Source organism: Podarcis muralis, chromosome 4, assembly GCF_964188315.1.
Source record: "Podarcis muralis chromosome 4, rPodMur119.hap1.1, whole genome shotgun sequence".
NCBI classification, from domain to species: Eukaryota; Metazoa; Chordata; class Lepidosauria; order Squamata; family Lacertidae; genus Podarcis; species Podarcis muralis.
The window spans coordinates 56746728-56761714 of NC_135658.1; the positions used below are offsets into that span (position 1 = coordinate 56746728).

General features: G+C 41.1%; 1 protein-coding gene across 2 annotated transcripts in view; it reads left to right on the forward strand.

Annotated features, from left to right (window-relative positions):
* Positions 1–14775, forward strand: part of ABCG1 (ATP binding cassette subfamily G member 1) — a 51822-nt gene extending 37047 nt beyond the window's left edge. For both annotated transcript variants that reach the window (XM_028727257.2, XM_028727258.2), the window contains exons 8-15: positions 963–1077; positions 2878–3026; positions 4217–4318; positions 4552–4720; positions 5436–5536; positions 6523–6681; positions 7181–7299; positions 8544–14775. In XM_028727257.2, coding sequence (XP_028583090.2) covers positions 963–1077; positions 2878–3026; positions 4217–4318; positions 4552–4720; positions 5436–5536; positions 6523–6681; positions 7181–7299; positions 8544–8772 — 1143 coding nt within the window. In that variant the 3' untranslated portion in view covers positions 8773–14775. The remainder of the gene's footprint in view (positions 1–962; positions 1078–2877; positions 3027–4216; positions 4319–4551; positions 4721–5435; positions 5537–6522; positions 6682–7180; positions 7300–8543) is intronic.
* Positions 14776–14987: the final 212 nt, after the last annotated feature.

Genomic DNA, 14987 nt, shown 5'->3' on the forward strand with positions numbered 1-14987 from the left:
TATCTGTGCTGACTGGCTGTAGCATTCCAGAGTCATTCAGAGAGGGGGCTTTCCCACCCCTATCTGGATGGAAAGAAGATGCACTCCCACAGAACCATGGCTATTCTGTGCTGAGGTGGCCTTAAAGGCAGTTCCACTCCACATATACTCAGGAAATTTTGCTACCTCAGAAGTTCCTCTGGGAGACTGCTTGTTTGAAAATGCCTGCATGTCAACATCCCCTTTTTATATGGAAACCTCGTGTGTCACAGAGAAGTCAATGGACTGGTAGGTTGGATCTTGATGGTTCCTGGGGATCTATTCACACAGAGAACCTAACGTACACCACCATGGAGGTGATTTTCATGATCACGGCAGCACGTTTTTCAGTCATTCCAGTTGGAAAAAAATTGCTTCCAAGGAGCCACAGCTGGGATTGGGTGACACTTTAAAGTGCTCTGAGGGCCTCATTAAACATTATCTGCTGATGCATGCAAATAAACCCCAACATAACTGCAACTCCTTTGCAAGGGAGGGAGCAGTTTACAGCAGAGTCCTGGCAGAGGGATCCATTGTATCAGGACTGTGCTGCAGAATGCACCTACAATGAAGTATTAGTCCGGAGGGGCCCTCCGTGAAAAGCAAGTGAAGAATGACAATTATAGAATCAATTTGCTCGGTTGCTCCTCTTTCTTTGATGGTTTCATGTTCAGCCTGTTTTTTAGTAGATAAAAACTCTTCATGTGTTTTCCAGAAGTGAAGGCCTCAGAGTTGAGACTACTTACTTCTGAGAAATCACATTGCTTCCTGATAAGTATACTAAAATCCCTCGGACGCTGCTGTGTTGCAGTGTCCTTTGATTTAGACTCTTAGCAAGGAATCTTGCTACTTTCCCCTCTGATCAGATAGTGGTTTACTGAATAGGTTGACAAGGCAGCCAGTCTCGAGTATTATTTATCATTTGTTCTTTTTCTTTCTTTCAGCTCTATGTCTTGAGCCAAGGGCAGTGCATTTACCGTGGGAAAGTGTTAAACCTAGTCCCTTACTTGAGAGATTTGGGTTTAAATTGTCCAACGTACCACAATCCAGCAGATTTTGGTGAGCAAATGGATTGATTTCTTGGTTGTGCTTATTTGTTTTTCTTTTGAACAAGCTCTTGAGAGCAAAACCGAAATTTATTTTTTAATATATGTCATAAAATGATAACCTCTTTCTTGTTAAATCACACCCTCTAGTGGCAGGCAAGCATGCTGAACTCAGCACATGAATCAGTACTTAGAAATGAAAAATTTGGCCACAGGCAATGTCATGTCTCGTTTCCTACCATCATTTCCCCAGACCAACTGAAATGATTTTAAAAATCTGAATTTCCTGAAGTTCTTCCTTCTGTTCAATAGAAAAATCCAAGAAGTCCAGTTTTATTTGAATTTTGAAACCGTAGTGGCTGGACTTGCTAATAAATTTGATACTTTAAAATTTTCAAACTGACTTGCCATATTTCAAAAAGTGAAAATCCAGAGGTTTTTTGGCAAAGTTGTTGAGGTGGGGGGTTTTTTGGGGTGGGGGGCATTTTTTAACTATTTCTGAGGAAAATCAGCAAAAATAACACTACAAACATGGGCAGCCAATATGTCCAGATTTTCCTGGACATTTCTCCAATTTTCACCTGTTTGCAACTGCAGTATTCCAGACGTATGGCAACCCTACATTTCATTAACATATAAAGTAACCAGATAACCAGATAAATGTCAGGGGGTGTTCAATGATAATTATTTAATTGGTGGACAACCCTATATATTACAATCATATGGGTCTGGTCTTACAAGGTGTTACACTTACTTAAGTCCTGTGATTAAGCCCGTAACATATTTCAAAGCTGTTACAATCACTGTCCTGTCTTCTGCAACCTGTTGTGCCCTGGATGTTTTGGACTACAGGATAATGGCAACTGTAGTCCAAAACATTTGGCGGGCACCACATTGGGGAAGGAGGCAACATGATTTTAGCTACTTCTATAGTACAACTTTCATCTAAAATGCCAGTATAGTGTGTACTGCATGTCTGAAGAGCAGGTGACCTTCTGCAGGAACTGTCTAATAATCTTAGTTTGCCCTATGATGTTGCACATGGAGTGAACATACCGGGGGGGGGGGGGGTGGCTTATAGGGTTACAACCCCTGCCCCTATCATGCGTTCATCATAACTTATGAACAGGCTGCATTGTATTCATATTGTATCTCTGCATGCAACCCGTGACCTGCATTTCTTCAGAAGTAAAATATCACAGGTTTAGATGCTACAAGCATTTCCTTGTCCCATAAACCTGCTATGACCATGGGATTGTTGAATTTCTTAGATTGCCATGGCTGGATTTTGTTCCAAAACTTCGTACTCTCTGAAATAATTTCAGGATGCAGTTTCTGCGTCCCAGATGCAATTGTCTTTCATAGTGCTTTAATAGCAGGGGTGGGGCTCTTCAGATGTTGAACTTCAACTCCCACCAATCAGCAGTGGTCAGGAATGATGGGATTTGTAGTTCCAACAACATCTGAAAGAGCACAGGTTCCCTATTTCTGCTGTACAGTTTCGTTTCCTCCATGGAACACAGTTTACCATCCTCAGTGGTCCAGTAGGCTAGAAGCCTCATCTAAAATAATCATGAGTTCAGTAGCTGTTGTAATCTAGAGCCCACTTTCTCAAATGCATGGAGTATTGAGATAGCTACTGCTACCCTTTGAACTTTAGGGCCCACCATTTACACAAATGTGCAAAAATATCTCCGCACCCACTTCTGAATATACCTGCCAGCTGAGATTGTTTTGTGCACCTGTCCTTTTGCCTTTTCCATGACTATTTCACATGGAGGTGGATAGAATGATTCTTTTCTGTTCTGTTTAGTGATGGAAGTTGCCTCCGGCGAGTATGGAGACCAGAACAGTCGTCTGGTAAGGGCAGTCCGAGAGGGAATGTGCGATTCCGATTTCAAGAGAAACTCTGGGGGAGAAAGTGAACTTAACCCTTTCCTATGGCACAGACCATCTGAAGAGGTAATTTAAATGAAAATTGTGACTTAAATGGCTGAGGAAAGGCGATCAAGCTAGTTGCTACAGTCCTTCAAACGCCTTCTTTGGGGGGCAATGCTACTGACATAAGCCAGAAATAAGCAGTTCAAGAATGGCAATTCTACATCATGATTGGTGCCATTGCTCCAAGGTTACACAAACCCGACATTTGAGGAAACATTTGCATGGAAATGAACTTTGTTATTAATGTTTTATACAGCCAAGACTTCCAAGCAAGATTGTTAAGCAAATTCTCCTAACTTGGGGTTATATTGAATGTTAATTCTACTCAGGGTAGTTCTGTTAAATTCAGTGGGCATGACTAACTGAAGTCCATTTGTTTCAGTGGATCCTCTCTGAACAAAACTTAGTTTTATACAGCCCTTGAATTTGTTTGAAAGCACTCATATTCACATTCTCCTTATTGATTTCATCCAATATTCTCAATGCTATGGGATTTTGGGGGAGGGAGGGAGTCAAAACAAAATCTCAATTTGACAAGCTGATGCTTATCATTCTTGCCTTATCATTGTGCCTTTATTCTTGTAAACTGCTTGGAGGGTTATTTTTTTTTATTTAATTACACTCAAACAGTATATAAATTTTATGAAATAAACAACAAAAATAAAAGGTCGATAACATTCATATTTGCAGTTTTTTTAAAAAAGGAAAGAATCTGAGCTGAGTTAAAAAAAAAGTTAAAGCCTAAAACGTCATGTTCATGTGAAGCGCTTCATCCAGAGTTATTTGCAAGTGCTTAACATTCTCCCTCCTCATCTGAGACTGAAGGGAAACTGAGGTTCCAGGTAGAGAGCACTTGTTCCCGCAACCCACCGTTAAGTTGTGTGGCAATGGGCACTGGTTTTTTAACAGGGATTAAATGCATTCATGGATGATAAATTCAACAGTGGTGACAATGGCTGAATGGGGGAACAACCAGCTCTAGTGTACAACCATATACTGGTTGCTGGGAGACGGCCAAAGAACAAGGGAGAAGTGTTCCCTTTCTACCTTGCTGGTGGGCATCTCAGAAGCATATGCTTGGCTGCTGTTGCAAAGAGGATGTTTGACTAGATGGGTCCTTCATTTCATTCAACAGAGTTCTTGCATTCATTGATCCAAAACCTGTCCTGAGTGGTACATTTAACTACCTTTTTGTTTGTCTATTCCTTCAGGATTCTTCATCCACAGAAGGCTGTCACAGCTTCTCAGCCAGTTGCCTTACTCAGTTCTGCATTCTGTTTAAAAGAACATTTCTCACCATAATGAGGGATTCGGTAAGGCTGGTTTCAATGCTTAAAAAAAAAACTCCTCCCTTTAGGAATGTCCAAACGATGATGAGAGTTGAAGTCCCAAACATGTATTAGCTTGGAGGAGGCTGGTATGGAATGTGGATAGGCTGTTGTACGGTATACAAATTATAGATCCATATCTACCAAATTAAGCTATGTTACAGCACTTGTCAACTCAAAACATTCTTAACACAAGCATATCTTTGCCTTCCTACCAGGTCCTGACGCATCTGCGGATCACATCGCACATTGGCATTGGACTCCTCATAGGATTGCTGTACTTGGGGATCGGAAACGAAGCCAAAAAAGTCCTGAGCAACTCCGGCTTCCTCTTCTTTTCCATGTTGTTTCTCATGTTTGCTGCTCTCATGCCGACAGTCCTTACATGTGAGTCATGATCTATGCAGGAGGCATTTTTAAAGGATTTCTGTGATGCTGTTGAAATCTGTGAGAATTTTGCCAGTGACTTGGCTTCCACCCTCCTGAATATTTAATTGATTTTAATCAAACAAGGAAATGTAATGGCCTTTACAACTATTATTATTATTATTATTATTATTATTATTATTATTATTATTAAAATCCCAAAATGGTGTGTTGTCTTTGTTCATTGCCCAGAAATGGTTGTGACCCAGAAGTAAACCACCATTCAGTCTTTTGTGATTCTGTGTTTTCTGTGTCTACAGACAGGATTTTTAAAATTCATATATGAATATATACATAGGTAGATATAGGATCCTGCTTTTCCTCTAAAAGGAATACATGCTTACAGTGCTGACCAGTGCATGCATGTAAAATCACCCCCCAAAGGGTGAAACAGGAGCAGGTATGGCCAGGGCAGTGGAGGTCCATGTGGGCACTTGCAGCCCATGGGCCAAATTAGGCCCACTCGTCACTCACCTCATATCGCATGAAGTTAGCTGTGGAATTGGTAAGCCACAGCTGCAAACCTAGGACCTCCTCCACTTTACCTGCTCCTTTATGCTGACTGAATACAAGGAACACCACCTTGTAAAGCCCAGCTATCACATTTGAATCATAATGTTATAAGCTACAATTGCAATCAGTTTATCTGTTGTTGTTTTTTAATTGTTCAACATAGTTCCTCTAGAGATGGGCGTATTTCTTAGAGAACATCTGAATTACTGGTACAGTCTGAAGGCCTACTACCTGGCTAAAACGATGGCTGACGTCCCTTTTCAGGTAGATCTGTCTTTTCACATCTCTCTCTGTAATTTTGTAGAACAGCAACAACAGTAGGAATCCTGAACGCACTCAGTTATCTTTTCCATATAAGTGAATGGGTGCATGTGGGGCAGCTTTGCAGTGGGGACAGACAGGGGCGGAGAAAGGGGGTGGGGTGGGGGCAGACCACCCCTGGTGTCTTCACTGAGGGGGTGACAGTTGGCAGTCGCGAGCGCACGGCGTTTCGAATGTCCACCGTCGGTGGCTCCCTCCGCCCTTGGCTGCAGGGGGCGCTCCGCTCCGTGCACCTGACCCGCTATCCCACACCTGGGAGGGCACCGTCCATGCCCCTTGCCCTTCAGGAGTGCGCCCTGCCCCCCTCAGGAGCATGCCCACCCTGGTGAGCGTGGGCATATGCTCCACCGCCAGGGATAAGGCATACCATGACAGTTGGTGGGCTGGCCTCCCTTGGAGCAATTTGGGGGTAGGGGCAGTATGCAGAGAGTTTAGACAAACATCCTGCACACCACTATGTGATATATTTTCTAAAAACAACAAAAGTGAATTTCAAAATATAGTTAGCGCTCTTCAGTTGCTAAACAAAATATGGCTTACATGATGAGATGAAGAAAATGTATTCTCCCTCTTCCCATGTGTTCCATCACTGGATGTGGGGAGGAAAGATGCCAACCTACAGTGATACCATAAAGAGCTGATGTGGCAGGAAGCTCCCATTCCTCCCTCCCCTATGCAAAAAAAAGTGCTGATTACTGTATTTTTTCGTGTATAGGACTACATTTCCCCCTAACTTTTTGAAGTTTAAAATAAGAGGTTGTCTTATACACGGATAGTGCATAGTGCATTTTCTTAATTTTGGGTTGGAAAAAACAGGGGTCGTCTTATACATGGGGGCGTCTTATAGACGGAAAAATATGGTATTTATATCAAAAAAGAAAGAAGTTGTATAATGCCATATTCCTTAAAAGATGTCTGTCTCTTTGCAGATTATGTTTCCTGTAGCATATTGTAGCATTGTGTACTGGATGACCTCACAACCCTCTGACGCGCTCCGATTCGTCCTGTTTGCAGCACTGGGGACAATGACATCACTCGTGGCTCAGTCACTGGGGCTTCTGATTGGGGCAGCATCGACTTCACTCCAGGTCTTGGCTCTTGCTTTTTTTGTGATATTACACCAGCCTTGGCCAAGCTGCTGCTGCCTTCCACATGTGTTGGACTACAACTCCCATCAGCCTATGCTGGTGGGCACTGATGAGATCATAGAATCATGGAGTTGGAAGAGACCACGAGGGTCATCTAGTCCAACCCCCTGCAATGCAGGAATCTTTTGCCCAATGTGGGGCTCAAACCGTTGACCCTGAGATTAAAAGTCACATGCTCTACCAACTGAGCTGAAGATCAGACATATAGTCCAAGAGCTCTGAAGGTCACCGACTTGGCGAAGGCTGTATTACACATCCCTGTTCCTTTCAGCAATTGTAGCTTCAGTTTACTTGGCATGCTTAAGGATGGTGCATGCCTTCCAACAAATGCCATTGGCACTGAAAAGCCTTCTGTTAGTGATGAGTCTGGCAAAAATGCAACCCACGTTTTGCTTTAGTTTTTAATCTTGATATCTGCCTGTTTTTTGTTTTGTTTTAGGTGGCAACATTTGTAGGCCCTGTTACAGCCATCCCCGTTCTCCTCTTCTCAGGATTTTTTGTCAGCTTTGATACCATTCCAGCTTACCTCCAATGGTTGTCCTACATCTCATATGTCAGGTAAATGTGAAGGGTGCTGATTGGCACTTCAAGTGCAATTCTAATAAAGTTTCACCATTGATTAATGCATCCTCTTGGTTTAGAGAGTTAGCACTTTTTAAAAATGAGAGCATATGCATGATATGGATGGGTGTGGTTTGTGTTTAAAGGGACCATGTTTGCCTAAGTCTGATCAACTTGATAGCATATAGGACCTGAGCCAGAGAATCCTGTTTTCAAAGCTTAGTTCAGAGAGTGTTAGCACATACTCCCTGTGTGACCACAGCTAGGCAATACACCTTTCTGCCCTTCTCTACAGAAGAAATGGAAGTTTTAGCCTTATTCCATTATACAGAGTTGTGGAAGTGCCCCACTTTACAGATCCTTGCAGGCTTTCTTCAATTAATCACCCTCGCCAGCTTCCCAGCAGGTGACCAGTCTGCAGAAACTGGAATTTATTTAGTTATTTAAAGCATTTGTGCTCCACCCTTCACCTGAAGGTTGCAGGACAGAAATACACAGACAGCAAAATCTAATGAAGAATCTAAGCCAACACACTAGAAAACAAAACACAACAAGTTATACAATAAATTTGCAAGTCAGTAAAACAGCAAAAAAAGGGAAGACGATCTCATCTCCCAGTGCACCTTCTCCTTTACCAAAGGCTGGGGCATCCCTTTTCCCCTGCTGGTAAAGCCAAAACAGTGATATGGTGAGAGGTGCCATCTGTTTGATGGTTTCATACATGGCTACAATCTAGCAAGAATTAGTTTGAGTTCATATATGGGAAACTGCTTCTGCAGTTAGGATTGTTCTTACCTAATCTGGGTATCCAATAATATTTGTTTAGGGATTTTTTTTCTTTGCTCAGCTGGCTTGTTTTCTGATGTATGCCCCCCATTTTACCTTCATAACAACTCTGTCAATTAGGTTAGTAAGATCTTATGATTTGTCCGGAGTTCCATAGCGAATTTCATGACTGACCAGTGGTTCAGAACTGCATCCAAATCTAGCATCATATTCCCACTGTGCAACACATAACAATCACAAGCAGAAACTAAAGCTGCTGATATTGTCATTATTGCTTTTATGGCTTAGCTTTGGGACTGTACGTGGATCGTCATGGATGTAAATATAGTGATAAAAATGGCCAACCCCTTACGCAATAATTAATTCAATTACTGTTGCTTTAAGGTACTTGATTATTATTATTTGCCTGATAGATTTGATTCCGCTTTGACCTTGCAAACTATTATTTTCTCTAGATACGGATTTGAAGGTGTCATTCTATCCATCTATGGTTTGGATCGGGAAGATCTCCACTGCGACAAAGATGAAACTTGCCATTTTCAAAAATCAAAGGCCATCCTCAAAGAGCTGGATGTAGAAAATGCTAAACTTTATTTAGACTTCATCGTGCTTGGAATTTTCTTCATCTCCTTACGCCTCATTGCCTACTTTGTCCTCAGATACAAGATTCGAGCAGAGAGGTAGAGAGGAAGCAGATGCAACAAACAACATTCAGTTGTAGACTGTTGTTATTGTCTGATTGTGGCAGACAAGTCTCCAGTGCCGAGTTGCAAGTGGGATTGTGATCTAGCCCATAGAAAACCATGTCCTGGTGGATTAATGGGTGCATAGTTAACCATGATTGTGAACTGACTGGGTTTGGTCATATTTCTTTTATGCTTTCTAGCTTTAACTAGGAAGACAAACTAGAAGGGAATCTTGTTTCACATTGGGAGCCATTGCTGCTGACCACAGGAATTTTTTCTCATGGAAGCTGTGTTTTCTTGTAAGGTAGCTGTACTCATGTGGCAACAAGGTAAAAAAAATGGCTGGGGATCTTTCTTCTATGTCCTGCAAAAATGTGAGGAATATATTATATCTCATCCTGTTGCATCACTGCAAGTTTCCTGAATTTTTGCACGTATTTTCCCCACAAGAAATCCCCCATGAAAACAGATATCTGCAGATTCGTCAAACCTTTATCAAATGAATGGGTTTTTTTCTTAAAAGAAAGGATATATAAGTAATTTGATATCTGTTGTCTTCTTTACATACAGATTTCTGGAGCTTTATTCTCATGAGCTGGTCTCATACTCCCAAATCACAATATTAGAATGAAATGTCAAATTCCATGAACTCTGTAAAAAGAATTCTAGGGTGCAAAAAGTGCATCTTATCTATAAACTGACCACAGATGATTCCTTTTAGCATTTTTCTTTCAGGATATTCTTTCAACCCATGTTTCTTATGGTATTTGAAATATTCATTGTCCACATTTAACTACCTCCCATGGATGCAAAAGCTTGAATGTTCCTGCACTGGGAATCTGAGGCAGTCTAAGCAAAATAGAATCAGATCTAAACACATGTTTGAATGTTCTAAAATATTTTAATAACACAGATATTGACAGAAGGGAGAATTGCCAATGGTGCAATGTCATGACTCCTTATGGAATAGTAAAAGTTTTCTCTAGTGCATATGTAGTTCTTCCGGTTTTTGCAAGGCCAGCATGTATAACAAAAGTCATCAGTTCTGTTTTTCATGAGTTCCAACATTTCTCGCAAAACATACTGCCATTATAACCCAACACAGAGGCTCAGTGGCTCTAACCCAGTAGCAGGCAGCATGGGGACTCCCAACGGCTGAGTCATTGCTACTTACAGGAGGGAGAGGGTGAAGGGAGATATGACCGAGAGGTCAGCATGGTGCAAACGCATCAGCAGGAGTGCTGGATTGGCTCATCTGCTGCATTTGCATCATGTCAACCTCCCCACTGCCTTGCTGTTCTCCTTCTGGTAAGCAGCAGCTCCTCAGATGTCAGGAGGTCAAGTGGGCATCACTGCCCCACTATACCATTCTCTACTGTCCTAACCCCATTGAAATAAAATGGCTTAAGCTTGCTGGATTGCTTGGTTGCTAGATTGCAACCAAGTGGTCTAAACAGAGGCAGCCAACATGGTGCTATCCAAATTCTGTTAGACTCCATCACCCTTGACCATTGGCTGCAACTGATGGGAGTTGGAACCCAATAAGTCTGGAGAGCACAATGTTGACTATCCCAGGTCTAAACAATAATTAACCAATTTTTGCCATCCATTAACATTTTGCTTTCCTTTCGGACCAAGTCAGCCTCGTAAAATGAACGCAGGGTAATTGGAAGGGAGTTGGCTCTGCATTCCTGATTTCTGCCAAGCCAATGTACTTCATATTGGCAGAATTTTGTATAGTAATTGTGGGTTTACCCAGCAGTTTAAAGGGCGATGTGGAAAATTAACAGAGTAGGAAGTCAGTAAAGCACCCTAGATCTGGAAGAGATCCAAATGTCATGCCAAGTTCAGCCCAGTGCACTCAGGTTGGGAAATTGAATGAATGGCATTATGTTGACTTTATGAGCGAATCAAATAAGGCTGTTTTCAGGCCAGAAGTGGTTTTGTTTCAGCAGCTCATTCAGCAACTAGATAAAATGGCCCACTCAGAGAAATTGGATCACAGTGAGATTCCCTTTTGTGCGTGTAATCTAGAAGAGCCATTGTTCAACAGACTATTTTAAGCACTTCAGAGAGATCTTTGTTAAACCAAAACTGCTAGAATAAGCCACAGCTTCTGGGTGCCTCTCCCTCTCCACAATTTGGAAGATTGAAGGAGAGGTATTGGCTTCTAGAGTGATAAATGGCAAATTTTAATACAATTTAGATTATTTTGTGAACAGATTTATATTGCTAGAGATAATAAGTTCTTTCCTTTTTACATATGGCGGGATTCAAATCTGCACCACTAACTTGAGACCCAAAGTGAAGTGCAGGCAGGCTTCCAGGAACCCATAAGGTCTACCTTACGCAAAAGCAACAGTAATCTGATGTGACAGTGTATGCCTGTCATTGTAATCTGGGAGCTGTTCAAATAACCAGACTTCTTATCTAGTTGAGTGTCCTCAAATTCATTATTGTAATTCAGGTTAAACAGGTTTCTGTTTTTAAAAAAGTTACAAAAACCCGTATTAAAGGCACAACTCTTTCAACTTGAGATCATTAAATCATAATACAATGAGCAGATCATTCTGATGTGATGTTGTCCCATCCCCCCACCTCCAAGTTTTAAGACGCTTCACTTTTCAGTGAAAGAATGCAGCAAGAGAACCTTCCAATTTGCATGAGGTGGTAATCTGTTGTGTTGGGTTTTATTCTGGTGCCTCTTTTATCAGAAAGCTGTCACAGCTTTCAGTATAAGTCAGTGATGGGTTTTCGATGCAACAGTTTTGTTCGATTGAAATTGAGGTGAGTGTGTAAACCTTTCCCTCACGCACAAAATTTGATTAAAAACGGAACAGGTGCACAACAGGAAGTTGATGGAAGACGAAATGAAAACTCAAGACACCTCTTTGTGTTCTTATGTTCCACGCTGACGTTAGAATGTTCTCCTTTACATCAGTTCTGCACTTGGGACAACATATCTCCTGCTGGTGGCAGGAGACCCCCAGCTGTCCACTTTGTCCATGCATCCCATCAGACATGATTGACCATAATAATCCATCTTCCATACATTGCCACGAAGAGGCAAAGGGCTAAAACTGCCTAGAGCAGGTGAATGTCACAAAATGTCATCTGATTGTAGGATATAGCCACAATCAGCCTTCCACAGTTTGCGAATGATGAATTAGATGTCATGGATTTACTTAAGATGAAACAGAACTTGATTGGGCAAGAAGAACTGGCTTCTTGATGTTTTCCATAATAGCCTCAAATTACTTTGCCAATATGTCCATTTTGTATTTTCAGTTTTGGGAATTTAAAGTTGGATTGTTTTCTTTTTGCCACCATCATTTATAATATTCTTATTCCTACCCAGTTGCTCCGTGGCATACTTTCTCATAAATAAATGAACGAATCTGCCACCATGGGACCCAGCTTGGAAAATGAAATTTTAACAAGGAAATGAGTCGATCCATAAATATATTGGACAGTTTTTGTTACCTTAATACAGCAAGCATGACACTAGTCATTATATATTTAAGTTTCAATTATTACAATGTTAGTGGGTGCTTTAGGGAATTTTGTTTTCTGTTGGTTTTGGGATTGGTATGGCCTGTCACTAGCTGCTTTTAAGAGAGGCTGTGCCCCATAATTATAGAGAAATGTCAAATTCTATTACCGGTGGCTTATGATAATCGTTATAGCTCCTTTTCAGTGTGATGAATTATATAACACATCCCATGCCAACCTTGTGTCCTCTGGCTGTTGTTGGACTACAACTCCCATGATGACCTGGCTGTTGTTGGACTACAACTCCCATGATGACCAGCCAGCACAGCAGGTGGATGAAGGCTGGTTATTTACTCTGTGAATCATGCACTGAAAAAACATGTTCCTGGCTTAGTATCTAGCAGATTTGAATAATTCCATTTGTATTGGTGCATTCCATTACAAAACTAAAACATGAGATTTTTTTTTTTGCAAGGAATGAAAAAAAAAAACTGTGAAAGAATTGCACCTGTGGCCTATTGTTTCTTTTCAATCATTTATGTATTCATAACTACAGCAGTTATCTTCTGCTTCTGCGGCTGGAGATAATTCCACAGGAGTTACAATTGTGCATGCTGTTGTTCTTGCTTGTGGAAGTGCTTTGCAATGGCAGTATTTGCTACAGCATGTGAGCCATCTGTTATCATAGCAATGGCTGAGACACCTGACCTCAAAGCAATCGTGGAATGTTCATAACACCTCTGGTATTCCAACTAGGTACTGAATCCTGCCCAAATGACGTTTTTCCATTTAAAAAGGACACTCAAGTGGGTCTTAAAACGGCAAAGGAAATGTTGCATTTGAAATGACATTTGTGTAAAAGTTAAAAAGGGAAACTGCGCAGTTCCTATCAATTTATTCCAACACCTGGGTCTCCTTTCTTGCTTTCTCAGAAGCTCATTTCACATATTTCACGAATGCATGGGGTGGGGGGACGACTCAGGATTGTGCCCACTGTTCCCCCTCCTGTGTGCAAATAGGCCCTATGTGCTTGCAGATTGCATGCGTATGGACTATGCACAGTCAGGAACCCAGCAAAAGACAGGGTCCCATATCACTCATACACCTGGCATGTGCATAGACTTGGCTCAGGTGCTCAGCTGAACATACAAGCATTGGGGTCAGCAACAGTAGCCACAATCTTCCTCCTCTTCCTTCTCTCTCTACACATTCAACACACCTGCAGTTTTCTTGTGAAAAGGGCTCGAGGTGTTTGCTTTTCAAAAAAATGAAATCAAAAGTAGGAAATGGCAGTTTTATAGGTCGATATATTCATTTAGGCCTCTAGTTCTTAGCATTGACATGAAGTCTAATCCCAGTTACTCAATAGTAAGTACCATTGAATTCAATAGGACTTACTTCTGAGTAGACAGGATTAGGCTTGTGCTTGCACCGTAAGTGTATTTTCCAGAGGATTATCTTTCCTTTTATTTATGTGATCTGTTAGAAACCTGGAAGTACTAAATAGTCTGTGGAGCTCCGTCTCTTCCTCAGGTTTTGCCGAAATTTTACTAGCCTGATAGTCCAAAAAGAATCCAGCGATATTTGTCCTTGTAGCTTTAAACGAAACATTGAATTGTTCTTTTTTTAATGATCATGAGGCATCTTTCTTTTTAAAAAAAATGATTTTCTGTATGTGAGTTGTAGTGTATGGTATTGCTGATGGTGGATTTGAACTATTTGTACAATTCTGGCTCTCGGATGCAGCGAGCTGTTGCCCTTAAACCTTATTTAGTTATTTAAGATACTTAATGTGTGTATGTATGTGGGTGGGGTTTTTTTAAAAAGAAAAATAATAAATAAAAACAAAACGCAAGAGTCAATGCAAGTAAAATGTCAAAAACTCAGCGTGCTGAAGTGTGCATATACTGTGTGATATCCTTCACTAAGCTGATGCTGTCCAGATGTTTTGAACTATAACACCCATCAATCCCATCAACAGCCGTGTTGGCTGGGGCTGATGGGAGTTGTGGCCCCGAACCAACTAGAGGACACCAGTTTAGTCAAGGTTGCTGTCTGTCAACTAGCTCTCCTCTCTTGGATGTGTAATGCACCCCTGCATTACTTTGGATTCCTGTTGGTTTTGCTGTTTTAGAGACTATTGCTGCTTGCACGCTGTGATACATTTGCACTGTTGTAGATATATGTAAACATTGTCTTCTTTCTACCCCCTGCTCCTCCTCCCCCAGGTGACTTGTTCATATTTTGAAGTTTAGACAATGTTAGTGAACGACATGTACCTGATTCATGTACCTAATCAAAAGATTTAGGATGTTGGTACAGTATTCTAACTCTGTACTTTAAAGATACTAACATGAAAAGGCTTTGTATATTTCTGTATAGTAAATTCCTAGAGGATCTTTGTATGTGCATTATTTTCCAAATTAGAGCTCTTGTTTTCTGAAAATGGAGAACACTTAACAATGTAACAAACAGAGAATAAAATAAAAGTATTGCTATTTTCAGATTATCAGCTTGGTTGCTCTTTAATGGCCAGATTCAACCATCCTTCAGCTTTTCAGTTCAAGGATCAGTCTTTAACCGTAAACAGTAGGGCATATTGGAGAATTCCAACAAAAATGGGAACAGAAGCAGAAACTGCCAATGTTTGCTTATTCATGCCATGCCCAGAATGGCAATCAATCCAATGAATACTGATCAGAATTCATCATTATTGTTGTT